This window comes from Rhinatrema bivittatum, chromosome 4 (assembly GCF_901001135.1).
Source record: "Rhinatrema bivittatum chromosome 4, aRhiBiv1.1, whole genome shotgun sequence".
NCBI classification, from domain to species: domain Eukaryota; kingdom Metazoa; phylum Chordata; class Amphibia; order Gymnophiona; family Rhinatrematidae; genus Rhinatrema; species Rhinatrema bivittatum.
In genome coordinates this window covers 38686253-38702715 of record NC_042618.1, presented here as the reverse complement: position 1 = coordinate 38702715, position 16463 = coordinate 38686253, and the positions used below count along the sequence as shown (strand labels likewise).

Genomic DNA, 16463 nt, shown 5'->3' with positions numbered 1-16463 from the left:
ACTATAAATGAATATCATGCCTACAAACACCTGGATGACTCAAGACTGCATGACTGAACAGCCCCTCGGATATGAACAATTCCTGGATGCTGGCCGATCTGAGAGCCATGTTCCTTACTTTAAACACAATTACTGCACAGTAAAGAATGGATTGCAGAGCTCAGTTTGCAGGGGGCATCAGCCGGCACTTTAAGCCAAACAGCAGCAGACAAAAAAACCCACTTGCACAGAAACCCCTTCAACAAGCAGCGTTGCATCCCACACACGGCGCACAAGAAACAGAGTCAAGCACCTACACAGAAAGAATTCTAAGTTGCTTATGCAACGGTTGTTCTCCCCAGCTATCAGGATGATCACCCACGTGCTGTGAGTGTCAGTGGTCCAATGGCAGCCATGCAGCATGTCAAGCTGCAGAAAAGCCTAGAAGGTTTACTTGACCTGTGCAGGACTTTCTGCCCTGCTGCCATCCTGCAGGGCCCCCTCTTCACTCCTATATAAAAGCTTAAGAAGCCAACTCCAAGAAAGGGAAGGCGAGAGGGAATGTGGGGCTGAATATCTTGCTGTCCATGGAGAACACCTGTTCCAAGTATGTTTTCTGCGCAGGCAAGCAGGATGAATCAGCCACACAGGTAGGAATCCCTAGCTAAGGGTTATCTGTCAACAGAAAAGTGGAAAGAACGGACTACCATTGGATGCGACAACTACATACACAGATATTTACAGTAATTTATATTACACTAAATTACTATATTCTGTTCAAAGCAGATAATATGATATAAGCAAACAAAATAAAATAACAATAAAAAGAGATTATATAACAGTGCATTAACAGCATCCTTAAACAGATGGGATTTCAATAACTCTCAAAAATGTTTATAATCAGAAACCTTATGTAGATCCAATAGAAGAGCATTTCAAAGCGTTGGGGGCAACCTGTGAAAATGCGTGATGACCAGTCAATTGCAAGCAGACCGGTTTAACCCCTAGAGCTGCTAAAAGCTACTGACTGGCAGAGCGCAACGCACGCTCAAGGCAATATAGCAACAGCACCTGTTTTACATATATAAGACATTTTTCCCGTACAAAACCCAGTGAACAAGGGTCAATATTTTAAATATAATCCTTGACTCAACAGGAAGCCAATGTAAGCCCTGAAATGCAGGTGTAATATGAGCAGATAATGGACATCCAGATACAAGTCTAGCTGCTGAATACATGTAAATAATACTTTGAAAGTTCAATGTATATAACACTGCAAAAATCTAGTACAGATAAAACAAACGCATGTATAAATATATACGGTAAGTTTACATGCTTTCATTTATAGATGACAGCTGAAATAATAAGAAAGAGCCTTGGGGAGGGGGGGGGGGATGGATTTGGATTCTACCTCTTAAAAGAGACCTTAGAGGACAGACTGACCAAACTTACTGTTGCACCGGGAGTCACTGTCCAAACAATAATGGGAAGTAGATCTGCGAACAGAAGTCCATGGTACAGTCATACAAATCTCCTCATTAGAGGGTGATCTTAGAGCCAAACCTGCTTGGGCAGGAGATGCAGCCCGCAATCCAACTGGAAATGGTACATTCAGTAAAAGGAAATCCAGCCCTGTTTCGGTCAAAGGAATCAAAGTCTTGGGTGAATGTTCTATGTGCTTCGGTCCACTCCAAGAAGAAGGTTTGCATCCAAACTGTGCAGCACCTGTTCACCTTCGAGAGCATGGGGCCTGAGGAAAAACTTGGTAGCAGGATTGACTAATTAAGGTGGAAATCAGATACCACACCTTAAGGATGAACTTGGGATGAGCGCACAGCATCACCCTATTACACTGCAACTTAGACAGTAAGCTTCTTGGAGAAGGCATGAATACGAATAACGCTGTAAACCACTTTGAGCAATAAAGAGCAATTTTCAAAACCGGCTGCATTAGCCAGCCTGGTGGCTCACATGGTAAGTGCGGTTCACTGCCACGCAGTAAGTCCCCTAGCACAATCCCTTCCATTCCCTGGGTCAGCTGGGGATATTGTGGAGGCAGCATTCACATCTCCCGAGTGAGAGGGAGTCATGGTCATTGCTCAAAAGCGACATCTGGTGGCCGGATTCAGGATTCCAGAGAGAGAGCCCTGGTACACAGACCCCAGTCCACACCCAGATTAGGTATATTGGGGGCGGGGAGGATATAAAATAGGGGAGAAAAATCCCTGGGTAGTTGGAAATGAAGGCTCATGGTGCCAGACTCCAGCCCTGGTTCCGATTGAGCAGGAAGCACAAAGGAGCATGAGGAAACTGCTGGGTCAAACCCCCCCCCCCCCCCCAAAAAAAAAACAAACCTGTCTCCACAGCTGCAAAGTCCAAGGGAATTTTTTAAACTGCGGGCTTTTCACCAGTTCTAAAAAGGGAAAGTAAGTGTACATCTTCCCTTAGAAAAATACCCACAGACATTTGTACCTGCTTTTCCTACGGATATTTTTTAAATAGAAAATAATACGCATAGATTTGAAAATGCAACTTATGCACACTGTTTTCCCTCTCTGACCTAAACACACCCTCGGGAACACTTCTTCTCTATGCGGATAAGAGTTCCCCCATGCTGCGGAACATCATAGCTACTTTTAGCCAGGGAGATGGCTTCTGAAAACTATCCAGATGACCTAAAAATCCAAATATTATTAAATGTAGTATGACGAGGTGGATAGGTCACCAGAGTCAGAGACTTCACTGACTCCACAGGATGAATGACCAATACCTAAAATATGACCTTGCAGGTCAAATACTTGAACTCACAAGAGTTCACAGGTTTAAAAGGGTAAAAACCATATTGAGTATTCACAATACCGCAGATGGCATAATGGGAGATTTCATCTGAACCTGAACAGTGTTTTTGAGACAGGATTAACGGATACAAAAGATACTCAAGCGGTTTTTGTGTAGGTCAAGAGAAGGAATCTAAGGTCTTCCCCTCACACCAGTAGTACTTATATACAAATACAATTAAATATAATAAGTTGTACTCTGCTGAGGACTGATTTCTTGTTTGGCAGATTACAAATGTTTTTAAAATAGATTGGAAACCTCCTTCATTTAAACCCATAAGATCTTGTAGTGGTCTCCTTCCTAGAAACCTGACGGACACGACATCTCATCAGAAAAACCAAAGGAACAAAATCATTTGACTCTCAACCACCAGGCTGTGAGGGCCAAAGACTGGAAGTTGGGGTAAAACAGTGTTTCCGGATTCCACATGACCAAAGTTGGAGAATCCCCCCAAGTGGATTGGTTTCCTGATGAATAATGCCCAAGGGAATGGATTCAAATCTTTCTTGGCCAAAAATGAGCTGTTAGAATCATAGTTCCTTGAACCTTTCTGAGTTTTATTCAAGTCTTTGCAACCAAGGGATTTGGAGGTTACTCATGCAGACGATCTCTTCCTAATGAAGAGAGAAAGCATCCGACTCCTTGTCTACCCCTCCCATCCTTTCCTAAAACAGAAGCTTTAAACCTCTCTGTTCAAAACGTTGCAGAGAAATCTCTCTCAGATGTTCCCCATTTGAGAAATATCTTATTCGCCATCAACTGAAGCAGGGACTGTTCGTGGAGGTCTAGCACCTGACTGTGCCTGTGTGCTACGATGTGCTCTTTCCCTGCCAAATATGTAGCTCTTGCAGGTAAGAGACAGGCTAGTTCCATAAATTGACAGTTTCTCCAGAACAGGAGGAGTGATCCTGTTCCTCCCTGCTTGTTCGGACAGAACACAACTACTTATCTGTCTGTATCAGGATAATTTTGTTAGCCACCCAATCTCTAAAAGTTTCCAAAGCTGATATGGTATCTTCTTTCCCAAACATACCAGGAGAAATATGTTCAAGACCCTTAGGTCTAAGGTGGGACAGTATCCTCCAGCCTTTTTGGGTACCAGGAAATCCCTGGGAGTAGAATCCCTGCCCCTTCTCCTGTGGTATAATAGGCTTGACCACTCATTTGCAAGAGGGAGAACTCCTTTTCTAGCAGTTCCTGCTGTGAAAGGGGGAATAAAGGACCCCCTTAGAAGGACAATTTGGCAGGATTGTCTATAAACGTAATGTGTAGCCTTCCTTTATTATCCAGATGATGTAATTGTCTGATGATACTAGGGATCCAATGGTTTACATAAAACCTCAGCCTTCTTCCAATGGGTAGATTCTTAGCCATGGAAATTGGGATTCTGGCTATTGGGATTCAAAAATCTGCCTGTAGTTTTGCTTGGGTTACCATATGGTTTAGAGCTTCTACAGTTGCAAGAGTGAGGCCTCCAACTCTGCTGCTGGCAGGGGTGAGAGTACAGAGGATAATGCCTTTTCAAGGAAAAGATGGTCTCTTTACAGAACTGCTCACGAACCTCCAGAGGTGGAGGGGGGAGTCTGAGATGGCAATGGAGAATATTTGAAACGCTAAACAATGGTCTCCTATTAATCCACTGCTTCCTTAACTTCATTTCCAAAAAGATTCTCTCTAGTGCCTGGCAAGTCAGCAATTCTGTCATGCACATCTTCTGTAAGGCTCGAGAATCGCAGCGAAAGAACTTGCGAGCTCCAACAGCCATGGCAAAGGCCATCTCAAAAACATAACAGGTCAAGTGGAACAAGTGCTTTCTACACTCCATTGAGAGAACAAGTCCTGTTGATTCTCCAATGAGAGAAACTCAATGAACTCAGTGTGCTCCTCAGGATGGTATGCATGTATTTAATTTTGAAGATCTGATAGAACACTATATAAGCTAAGCATTCTGGAAAAAAATGTTTAAGATCCTTGCCCTACACCCCAGAGGTAATGAAGAGTACACCCTAGACTTCTTAACTCTTTTCAGGGTAGAGTAAACCACCACAAATTGATGTGGTAGCTGGATTTTGTTGAATCCAGGAGCTTCTTGGACTTGGTACTATTTGTCTTCTTGCCTACAGGAAGCACGGTAAGCAGGATTCTTACATCCTTTTCTGTACATCCTGGAGAAGCTGGTGATTGGGCACTACCATCAGATCCTTAGGAGCACTTAGGTAGTTAAGGAAGCCAAAATGAGGAGCCCTTACTACTGTTTGTGTTGTAATGGATATCTGTTTTACAAAAAAAAAAAATAAAAATTTTGAGTAGCCTTGGGCTCACCTATTGCCAACTTAAATGGAACAGCCTCAGTCATTTTCTTCATACCAATGGAGAACGACAGATTTTTGGCAATGCGTTATTCCTAGGCTGTGAGAGTTCTGACAGGAATCTGGAGATCAATCCTGTTCAGATTCAGAATAGCCAGAGCCATAAAAGCAGATCCCAACACTACTCAAATTCCAGCACTGGGATGACAAGTGGTTCAGAAGTCAGAGGTGGCATCAACCATACAGTCTCACCCTTAAAAGGCATATGCGAAGACTGCTTTGGCCCTCATATTAGGCTGTCAAGTTTCTGGAGAGGTTTCACCTTCTGATGCCAAATGTCTATAAATTGATGCAGACAGCATCAAAGTTGAGTCATAGCATAGTGGTTTTGATGTTGGTGCCTTGGCAAAGGACTTGAGTACTGGTTCTGTCAACACCACAACCAAAGCTGATGTGCTCAATGATAGCACATCCACATGCTTGAGATGCTAAGCTAGCGCTTCAAGGAGCCTCCTGTCCAATTTCTACTCAAAGGTTGCTGATGCCAAAATTGGAAGGGACACAGTAGGGGAAGAAATATCCTCTTGGAAAACCAAGGAAGATGTACCAATGGTACTGGCATGGTCCTCTGGCGAAGCCTCCCTTCTCTCAGCCTCAAGCATCCAAATAGAACAACATTGAGACTCCAATACCTTTTCACAATGCTCAGTGTCATGTTTCAGGCCAAAATTCCATGCTGAGGAATCCTTCCTGCACACTGGGTAGGCAGAGGGGAAAGGTTCCCGGACCTCTTATTTGGTCTTGGCTCTGAGGATACCTTATATACTACTGGTAGATGGTGTGGCTCCTTGATCCTTCAATGCCAATGCTTAGGTGTTGATGAAGGTACATCAGACTGAGTAAAACCAAAGATGTAGAGCAGTTTCAACTTTCAGAATTTGATGGCCCTAGGAAACATCTTTGAACAGATGCCACACTTAGGACATCATCTTCAAGGCCCAGACATCTCATATAAGCCTCTTGATGATCGGTAACGGACATCCTCTGACTGAACATCAGGCACCACTAGAAGTCACTGACTTTCTTCTTTGCCACAGTGAAGAAAACAATGTGAAACCAAAAGACAAAATTGTGACAAGAATAAAAGGTTGGACAAGACACAGAAAAGACCTCATCAGGATGGACACCAAAGAATCCTGGAGCTCAGCACCTGTCGATGAAAAAATACCAAATAGCGAGAAACCTGTTCTAGGTATGTAAGAGAAAGATGATGACTGAGGAACCCAAAAATCAAAGCAATGATCCTGCAGACAGTAAAGGTGAAACATATCTGATTAGGTCCACAGGGCTAAAAAAAGAGGGGGCCCTGTATGGTGGTAGCAGCAGGGCAGGAAGTCCTGCACAGGTCAAGTAAAGTCTTCTAGGATTTTTTACAGCTTGCTATGCAATGCTCCACATCAGCACCAGTGGGTGATGTCACCCACTTGTGAGGCTAATCAATCCCGTTTGTCTACAGAGAAAGAAATGTCGACAGGGCTTGTTTTAACCAATGGCCCTTAAAAACGTAAAGATCTTGGAACCTCCTCCTCCCTTCTCCTAAAAAACAGCCACTTAAAAAGGCCATTGAATTTTAACTTTCAACAGTATTGCTCAGTCTGTAAATCTATGGGTCAAGACTCCAATTAGCTGTTGCCTGAAAAGCATCTGATTAAGAGGAGACTCTTCTGTTTGGAGGATTCACAGGGGAGGAGAAAGAGGGACCCAGAGAGACCTAGTGGCCTTATCTAAGGAAATGAAAAGAAAACAACTTTAAGCGTGGCCAGTATCAGGCTAAAAAAAAGCCCACACAGATCCAGCAAAAACTTTTGTTGTTGTACTTGGGCTCCCTACCTCCTCCTTGCCATCAAAGTGACTAGAAACAGAGCGATCTCCCTCTTGCTCAGGCCCCTTGTCATATAGGCACAGGAAGTCCTGCTTTTCTCCCTTCCTCTTTCAAAGCATTCCGAGAATGTCCCAATATGAAAATCTTTGAAAGGCAAGGTGAAAAGCCAGGACTGGCTCACCACTTCCTTATGGATCTGGACTCAGAAAAGCACCTTAGGCAGTACATAAAAGGAAAATACGCAAACTACATTACAGGAAAATACGCAAACTACATATTTAAAAAAAAAAAAAATCCTACACCACCAGTTTAACTTTTTTTTTTTAATTATATTTCTGTAAATGAACATGTTAGTCAATTATTTTGGGAAGCCACAATTTTGGAAATAACAGATTTTAAAACTTGGATATCTGTTTTTATATATTTATTTCAATTTTTAGTTTATTAAATGTTTTACTTGTGCATTAACAAAATTTTTCACTAGGGTTTTCCATTCAATTTCACACTACCCACCTTTGATAAAAGCAAAAATCTGAAGTTCCCAATATAAAACATTCTACCCCTTCATTTTTATATTCTGAATTTGGCACTGCAGGAGCGAGATCCTGCTCTCCGACGTCACTATGCACAAGAAATTCCCTGCAGTAGCATCGGATATTCTCAGTAACACAGTCTTGCTGGAATCAATTAGAAGCACAATATTCACAAATTTAAAAAAGGAGGAGCGATTTTACCAAATCACAATCTCATACAGTAAATGGTCACAGTGTCCATTTATAGAAGTATTCCTAAAACATAAAAAGGTGGTAGAGGGTAGAAGTAAGGTCTTTAATAAAAAAAAACCAAAACATTTTCTGATGCTAAGAGACACAGGAGGTGCAAGGCTGCAAGGAGCGGTAAAGGATGTAGACCTTGACCATGCTTGACTTTGCCTAGTGCATACTCAAGATAAAGGTTGAAGGACTTGCGGAAGGACTGGGTCTTGGCCTCGTTAGTCCCACTACCATTTTACATAGCAGATCCTACCACTTCCTACTCTTAAAGGCACAGTAAGAAGTCAGAGTCCAGGAGACTCAGGGAAGCCACATGTTCATTCTTCCACTCTGAGTCAGACTTAAACATCATTCCTCTTTCACTCAGCCCATTAATGGTCAGAAACATTCTTCTGCCGCCCCCAAGCGGTTTTGGCTCCATATTGCGCAAACAGTTCATCTCCATTACCACCTCCAAACCAAGTGTGAAAAATTCACAAACCTATTAGGCTTCCCTTGGCCACATGAAGTTCATTTTTTCCAGAAGTAATCCAAACCCCACTGCTGTTAACCCCGAGAAGACTGGGCTGACACTGAGGCTCTGGGGGCCAGAATGTCATTCGAAGTTTGTCCGCTACCTTCTCCACGGGAGCCTGAGCCGCTGTTGCTACAGTATGAGTCGCCTGAATTATCGTCTGAAAAAAGCTGCACTGGTCAAACACGATATAATCTGTGATGCTCACCTAGAAGAAAACACATTGCTTCATCAGCTAACCTGTACAAGTGTACTTATATTACCTGCTGCTCACAGGGTGCTTGGCTCTACAAGAGTCCAACGTTAACAATGAAAGAGGCTTTAAAACTGCAAGCTGGAATGTTCCCATCACAATCCTTGTACTTTCTTTATTATCTGGGACCCTTTGTTTTCAATTTTTATTTTATTAATCTTGGAAATATTAATGCAACCAAAAATAAAACCCAGAAAACAGTGGAACAATGGCTTTCCACTGGTTTTTCTTATGTGTCTTATAACAGTCATTTTTCCACAGATTTTTTTTTTTTTTGTAAAATTGAAATTCCCAGGGAAATTAGAAGAAAAATAGAAAACGAAACTCCCTATTTACTGTACAAGAGTCTTCCCTTCAAGGGATTTCTAAGCGCACATAGGCTATTCACGTCATACTCATTTGTGTGCCCTTTACAGCAAAGGACTGCAAACTTCAGTGCAACATATTAATCCCTCCCGATTTGTGTGTGTGTGTGTGTATATATATATATATATATATATATATATATATATATAAATATAAATCAGGGGAGGGATTGAGTGGATGTATCTCAAAGACATCAAAAACAAAACTGTATAAAATCTTCATTTAAATAGAACAAAAATGGACAACATGGCCTATACCCCTAAATAAAACAAAACATTAAAAAATAGAACAGAACACATCGGATGAAACGTGACCAGAGAAGGGAGAAGGACTTGAATTCCACAAATTAGGGGTGAATACTGTAACTGTCCTGTCTCTATGCAGATTATTGTAATGAGGGGAGAAAAACAACAGCACTGAAAGGATAGTGGTTCCCCAGCAGAAACAAATATGATGTAGGACAGGAATAAGATTGCTGCCTGATTCCGTGTCATGAGGAGAGGGCTAATCCAATCCTGGTTTTATTCCTGTTGCATGCAGGGACTTGTAGTTCTGATTGTCTCAGATAAACGAATGGAACAATTAGAACTACAAGCCCCTGCATGCAATAGGATAAAACAAGGAGCAGCAGTTATTACCCTTGACAGAAACATGGGGGTTATTACCCTTGACAGAAACATAAGTTTGCTGGGCAGACTGGATGGGCCATCTGGTCCTTCCCTGCCGTCATTACTATGTTATGTTAGCCTGTTCCTCATGACATGGAACCAGGTGGTAACCTTAGGCTGGAAACATCTCGATGACATATAGGAAGCTGCTACACAGCCTTTAAAGCTTTCAAAGTATGACTGCACTCCTGACATAGACAGCTGGGTGTTAATGCCGCCACCTTCGCTGGGCAACAGAATTGCTATTTTTTACTTTTTGGACAATTCTTGAACTATGTCCAAATCAGTCTAACTATAAAGAAGAATTCACATAAAATTACAGAATCTCTGTCACCAACATGCTGAGTAAACCTAAAGCATGAACAGCCAGGACCACTGTGCAGGAGGCCTGTCAGCTGGACTTAGGACGGCTGGGGTTGGGGATAACGTGGACCCAGCATTCACAGCTCCTGGGGAAGGAGGTCGTCCCAGCCATTGCACAACACAAGCATCTCCTGGCCAGGCTCTGGAGGCAGCCCCAGTTTGAACGCTGCTTCTGCAATATCTCCAGTCATCCCCAGGAGTAGAATCCAGGCTAGGCAATCAAGCTTGGATCTCCAGTATGAAAGTGCACAGCACTGGCACAGAGTCACTGGGCCGGCCTTTTCATCTGGATCCTTTCAACTAAAAATTTTCAGCTTGAGGAAAACTACGAAAACCAAGTAAAATATGCCTACTTGCCACCAATGCTCATCTTCTCCCTGAGGTTTCTTGGATGTTACCCCAGTTCTGAACCACAGATTTCCATTGGTGTCCAGTGCCCACAGAGTCTGCTGGTTTCCAAGAGTGATACAGATGGGTTCCAATTCCTGCCTTTCACTGAAAAACAGAAAACAGTGCTCTCAGAACCACCTACCAAACCCCATGAGAAATCCGAGCATCACCATTCAAGGCCACTTCAGAAACAAAAGAAGGGGGGAAAAAAAAATCAAATTCTCTGCTTCTATGCACAATCTGCTTTGAAGTAAAAGCACATTTCAATAAATCGAGCGACGGCTGAGCTCAGAATGCTGTTCCCTGCAACATACAGTTTTTGAAGTGCTGGGCAACAAATCCAAATCCTTTTCTCCCCCAGGCTGGGTCTCCTCTATTAATAGTGTAGTTCAGGGGTCCCTAAACTTTGTAAATGAAGGGCTGTATGCGAGATTTCAAATCACCAAGAGGGCCAAGAAAGGCAGAGGAGTGGTTTGTCCCTGTCAGTGTGACTTGAAATGCTGCAGAAGAGGGAAGCTAGGCGGCAGGGTTCCCGCAGAGGTATGACAGATAAAGGTGAAAATATTCTTAGGAGGCTGGCAACCCTACCACCAGCCTCCCACCTTCTTCACCCTCTGTATCTCTCCTCTGGGGACAGTGGGGATGATTGGCAGGGAAATGGCATACTCTCTCTACTCATACCACCTATACATTCTTGCTTTCTTCTTCCCTCCCCTTTCCATTCCTCTCACTCCCCTCCTACATACAGAAAAAGGCTCTCTCACATATATACAGATGCATAAACAGGCTCTCACACACACAGGCTCTCAGAGCCTGGGCCTCTTCTTCAGCCGCCAGGGGATTGGGATCCCGCTGGCAGCCACCAAGTCCTCCCACTTTCTTCAGTCACCAGTGGGATGGGGTCCTCTGGCAGCACTCGGGTCCTCTTGCTCTCTTTGGTCGCTGTGGGATAGGCTCCGCGGTGGCCTGCCCAGCCTCTCTTGCTCTTTTGGCCACCAGCCACTGTGTCCTCCCACTCTCTTCAGCTGCCGCAAGATAGGCTCCACGGCGGTCTGCAGGGTCTTGGCATGGGCAGCAGTAGGAGTTGCGTTAACACAAACATGATCTCCTGCTGCTGCAAGATTTCCTGGCTGGCTGTGATTGGTAACCCCACCTGCACTTTCTGAGGTTTTTTCTGCTGCCACGCATGGTTAAAAAAGAAAAGGAAAAATGTAAATCTTGCTCTGCAGGCCAATTCAGCCAAAGCTAGGGAAGTCTTTGGCAGGCCAGGCAAAATTACTGTTTGCATTATAATTTCGGGGCCCCTGGTGTAGTTGATGTAATTTCTAACCTAAATTTGCACAACCTACTTTTCTAAGAAAATAAGAGGTTTCTTATCATTCTACGTCTCCCACTCACATTTTTAATGTGTCTACAGACACAACAATCCTACTCATGTATGATTACATGTTATGGATATAGAATGACCTTGCTTATATAAAAGCCTCATACATGATAACAACTATGGGGTCCATATTTAGCTGCTGTGTGGCTTTGCTAGTTAGCCAGATAAACTTATCTGGATAACAAGTGCTATATATTTCAGTGGCACAGCTGCACCAATGAATATATCTGGATATCCTAAAGTTAGTCAGCTAAGTTTATTGTGAGACTGGAAAATTGGGCATCCAAATGGCAGATGAAATTTAATGTGGATAAGTGCAAGGTGTTGCATATAGGGAAAAATAACCCATGCTATAATTACACGATGTTGGGTTCCATATTAGGTGCTACAACCCAAGAAAGAGATCTAGGTGTCATAGTGGATAACACATTGAAATCGTCGGTTCAGTGTGCTGCGGCAGTCAAAAAAGCAAACAGAATGTTGGGAATTATTAGAAAAGGAATGATGAATAAAACGGAAAATGTCATAATGCCTCTGTATCGCTCCATGGTGAGACCGCACCTTGAATACTGTGTACAATTCTGGTCGCCGCATCTCAAAAAAGATATAATTGCGATGGAGAAGGTACAGAGAAGGGCTACCAAAATGATAAGGGGAATGGAACAACTCCCCTATGAGGAAAGACTAAAGAGGTTAGGACTTTTCAGCTTGGAGAAGAGACGACTGAGGGGGGATATGATAGAGGTGTTTAAAATCATGAGAGGTCTAGAACGGGTAGATGTGAATCGGTTATTTACTCTTTCGGATAGTAGAAGGACTAGGGGACACTCCATGAAGTTAGCATGGGGCACATTTAAAACTAATCGGAGAAAGTTCTTTTTTACTCAACGCACAATTAAACTCTGGAATTTGTTGCCAGAGAATGTGGTTCGTGCAGTTAGTATAGCTGTGTTTAAAAAAGGATTGGATAAGTTCTTGGAGGAGAAGTCCATTACCTGCTATTAAGTTCACTTAGAGAATAGCCACTGTCATTAGCAATGGTTACATGGAATAGACTTAGTTTTTGGGTACTTGCCAGGTTCTTATGGCCTGGATTGGCCACTGTTGGAAACAGGATGCTGGGCTTGATGGACCCTTGGTCTGACCCAGTATGGCATTTTCTTATGTTCTTATGTTCTTATGGGCTGACCAGAGTTAACCTGATAAATTATCTGGCTAACAACTCCTCCACGATCCGCTCAATCCCTCCCCTAACTTATCCGGCTAAGTAGCGACCACCGACTGTAATCGGATATTTAGCAGTGCCAGTTAGCTGGTTACATAGAAAACATAGAAACATAGAAATGACGGCAGAAGAAGACCAAACGGCCCATCCAGTCTGCCCAGCAAGCTTCACATTTTTTTCTCATACTTATCTGTTTCTCTTAGCTCTTTGGTTCTATTTCCCTTCCACCCCCACCATTAATGTAGAGAGCAGTGATGGAGCTGCAACCAAGTGAAATATCAAGCTTGATTAGTTATGGGTAGTAGGGGAAGTAACCGCCGCAATAAGCAAGCAATAAGTTCGTTCTGAATATCAGTCATATTTCTAATATTTTAAAAAATTGCGATATTTCCATACGAGTATGGAAGTCATGGCCTTATCTATCAGCTAGTTAATGTATTGTGGTTGTCATCTTAGTCCATTTGCATGCATAGAAATAAAGGTCAACAAACAAGTTATAGGTAAGATCTTTATACTGGACCGACCAGATGAAGGGATACTAACACTCAAAAAGTGAGTCACAAATGTATGGTTAGCCTACTGAAAAGGTATTGTCTACAACTTATTTGTTGCCTAGAATAAGCATGCAGTGACGTATTAAGCGCCTTGGAAAAGCTGGCTTTTACAAGCTATGCACACTCCAGCGCTTGAAACCCTAATTAGAGCCCAATGACTTTCGAGCAGTGCTCAAATCTTTAATGTTCTCAGGAATAGATTATTGTGATTCTTTTTTTTTTTTTACTAGCCTTACTGCAAGCACTCTTGGAGCACTGCAAATCCTCCAAAATTCGGCTGTCCGCATTTTAACAAGTTCCCATCCCTCCAATCCTCTGCTCTCTCCACCGGCTCCCTATTCAACGGAGGGTTAAGCCAAAGCTGTTACACTGGTTCACAAATTGATATCCCTGGATATCCTCAACTCTGTGTATTTATAACTCGACACAATCCACACGCAAGGGTCTTCTTGAGGTACCTTGTCCTCGCATAGCTCACCCTTGCCGAAATGAGAGATAGAGCTTTCTTGTTGCTGGCCCTCTCTCATGGAACTCGCTGCCCAAACAGCTACATATCATGGCCAGTACGGACATATTTAAAAATGCTCTGAAAACCTGGTCCTTTAGACAGGCGTTTGAATGAGAGAACAAGCATCTACAATCCTAAAAATTACTGCAGGAGTTTTGAAACTTGATGCAATCCTTCTGCTTATTTGGGACACTCATGGCAGAACCACACTAGCTCACTTTTTCTCTCCATGTGAAGATGTTTTGTTTACAATTCCAGTTGCCTAATGATCTCGAGTATGGTACGTTTTTGCTCAGGTCCATCATAGAAATATAGTCTGCTATTGTTTTTGTATCCAATATTTGTTTTTTCATGATTTGTGTGTGTTTTATTGTACCCAGAATGCAAAAAGGTAAAGTGGATATGCAAAGCCTCATACTGAAGGTCAAAATCCACAAGCATAGTGCAAGGAAAATATTTTAAATCAAAAAAACATCCCTCATTTATTACAAATGGAGGTGTATCAAAACTCCAGTAAATTACATAATGAGTTCAAATCATTTCATATTCCATTTATTAGTGTGAAAGAGCGCCATAATCAAGTCCGATCAGTTGATACACAAATAAACTAACATGGCCATGTTTCACCAGGTGGATTCTTTGGGAGGGACATAGCTAGAAATATAAAAATATATACATACAGTTACTCATATGAAATGCAAAAAACTAGTTAAAAAATAAAGAATTGTACCTTCATACATTCCAACAAAATTATTCAAAGTGAAGCAATAACCCCCATACCTCGAAGGATTTTGAAGAAACAAAGAATTGCTGGGTTCAACTCATTACCAGAGTAGCATCTAAAGGGTTAAGATGCTATCAGCTGTTAGTTAAGAGAGCTGTAAGGAAGTTACAAAATGGTCACATGATGGAATAAACCATTCAGGAGAGCAGAAGCAGATAAGAACATAAGAACATGCCATGCTGGGTCAGACTAAGGGTCCATCAAGCCCAGCATCCTGTTTCCAACAGAGGCCAACCCAGGCCATAAGAACCTGGCAAGTACCCAAAAACTAAGTCTATTCCATATTACTGTTGCTAGTAATATGGAATAGACTTATACCAGAGTATAAGGGGAAAGGGGGAGAAAACAAAATCAGAAAACAGACCACTCAATTTCTCAGTTTAGACCCTGCAGTTATAAAGAATGTAGTGCAAAAATCTAATGTTGTTCTCGCTGTAACAACTGGCTATTCAAATCGCCCCTTTACAATGTGCCAGAACCTTGTCAATCACACAGAAATGTAAAACTATCAGACCAGGGTCGTGTTCTCATTGGATCGCCGGATACTACTACTGTGCTCGCAGATATGTGTCCTAAGTTTGCAAAGTGCACATTACTTTATGGACAACACATGAGGAACTACAATCAGAGGAGAATTGCAAGGGATAACTGGTCTTAGAAAACAGGAGTTGGATCTGTCTTCTGCCTAGCCAGACCCTCCCCCACAGGTTGAGCCTTAGATTCTGGGCACCAGTAGGACTTGGGTTTACCAGCTGAACATCAGGGTGAGAGCTGGGCTGGTCTTCTGCCTAGCCAACCCCCTTCTGTGCAGGCTGAGCCCTTGGGTGCTGAGGGCCAGTAGGGCTTAACTGGAAGCTGGATAAACTGGTCAAGGCAGGGCAGACACAGGCTGGGAATTGTGGGCAGAGACAGACTGGAAGCAGAAGTCTGGGTGTAAGTACAGGTAGGGAGCCAAGGACTGGAGACTGGAACAGGGAAGGACGAAGGACAGGATGCTAGAAAAGGCAAGGGACTGGATACTGGGACAGGCTGAGGACTGGATACTGAGCAGGGACTGGGCTGAATATAGATAAAGGCTTGGGCAAGGCAAAGCAGGGAAAGGATACTGGGGAATGGAATGGGCAGGGCACAACAAGACCAGACATGGACAGGACTAAACCAGGCACACTAGGGCAGGACTGATACAAGGCAAGACAAGGTTAGGAACAACTAAAGACAACATAGAACAGAGAACACAGAAGCCTGAAGGTAGCAAGGCTGGAGGCTCTAAGGCCACTAAGCAAGGTAAGGCCTGAGGGGGCCACAGAGCAAGGCCTAGGGTAATGGTAGGCCCAAAGGCAAGGTAAGGATAGGCCTGGAACAGGCCACAGAGCAAGAGCAGGGAAAGGCCTAGATAGGCCACAAGGCAGGGTAAGGCCTGAATAGGCCACAGAGTAAGGTACTAGGTGCAAGAAGGCCCACAGGCCACAAGGCAAAGAGCAAGGAGTAAGAAGGCCTGGAGGCCTCAAGGCATAGAACAAAGTAGAAGGCCAAGTCAGAGAGCCAAGAGTGACTCCATGAAACCGTGCCTAAGTTCTGCCAAGGCAGGGTTAAATGGGGCTGCAGCTTGGGTGTGGTGCAGACAGCAAGGCAGAAACTTGGCAAGGCTGGAGACAAAGCTCACTGAGGACGTC

General features: G+C 43.2%; 1 protein-coding gene across 4 annotated transcripts in view; it reads right to left on the bottom strand.

Annotated features, from left to right (window-relative positions):
* Positions 1 to 16463, bottom strand: part of TECPR2 (tectonin beta-propeller repeat containing 2) — a 181856-nt gene that overhangs the window by 81333 nt on the left and 84060 nt on the right. For all 4 annotated transcript variants that reach the window (XM_029597970.1, XM_029597973.1, XM_029597971.1 and 1 more), the window contains 2 exons: positions 10299 to 10440; positions 8263 to 8503 (listed from right to left, as the gene is read on the bottom strand). In XM_029597970.1, coding sequence (XP_029453830.1) covers positions 8263 to 8503; positions 10299 to 10440 — 383 coding nt within the window. The remainder of the gene's footprint in view (positions 1 to 8262; positions 8504 to 10298; positions 10441 to 16463) is intronic.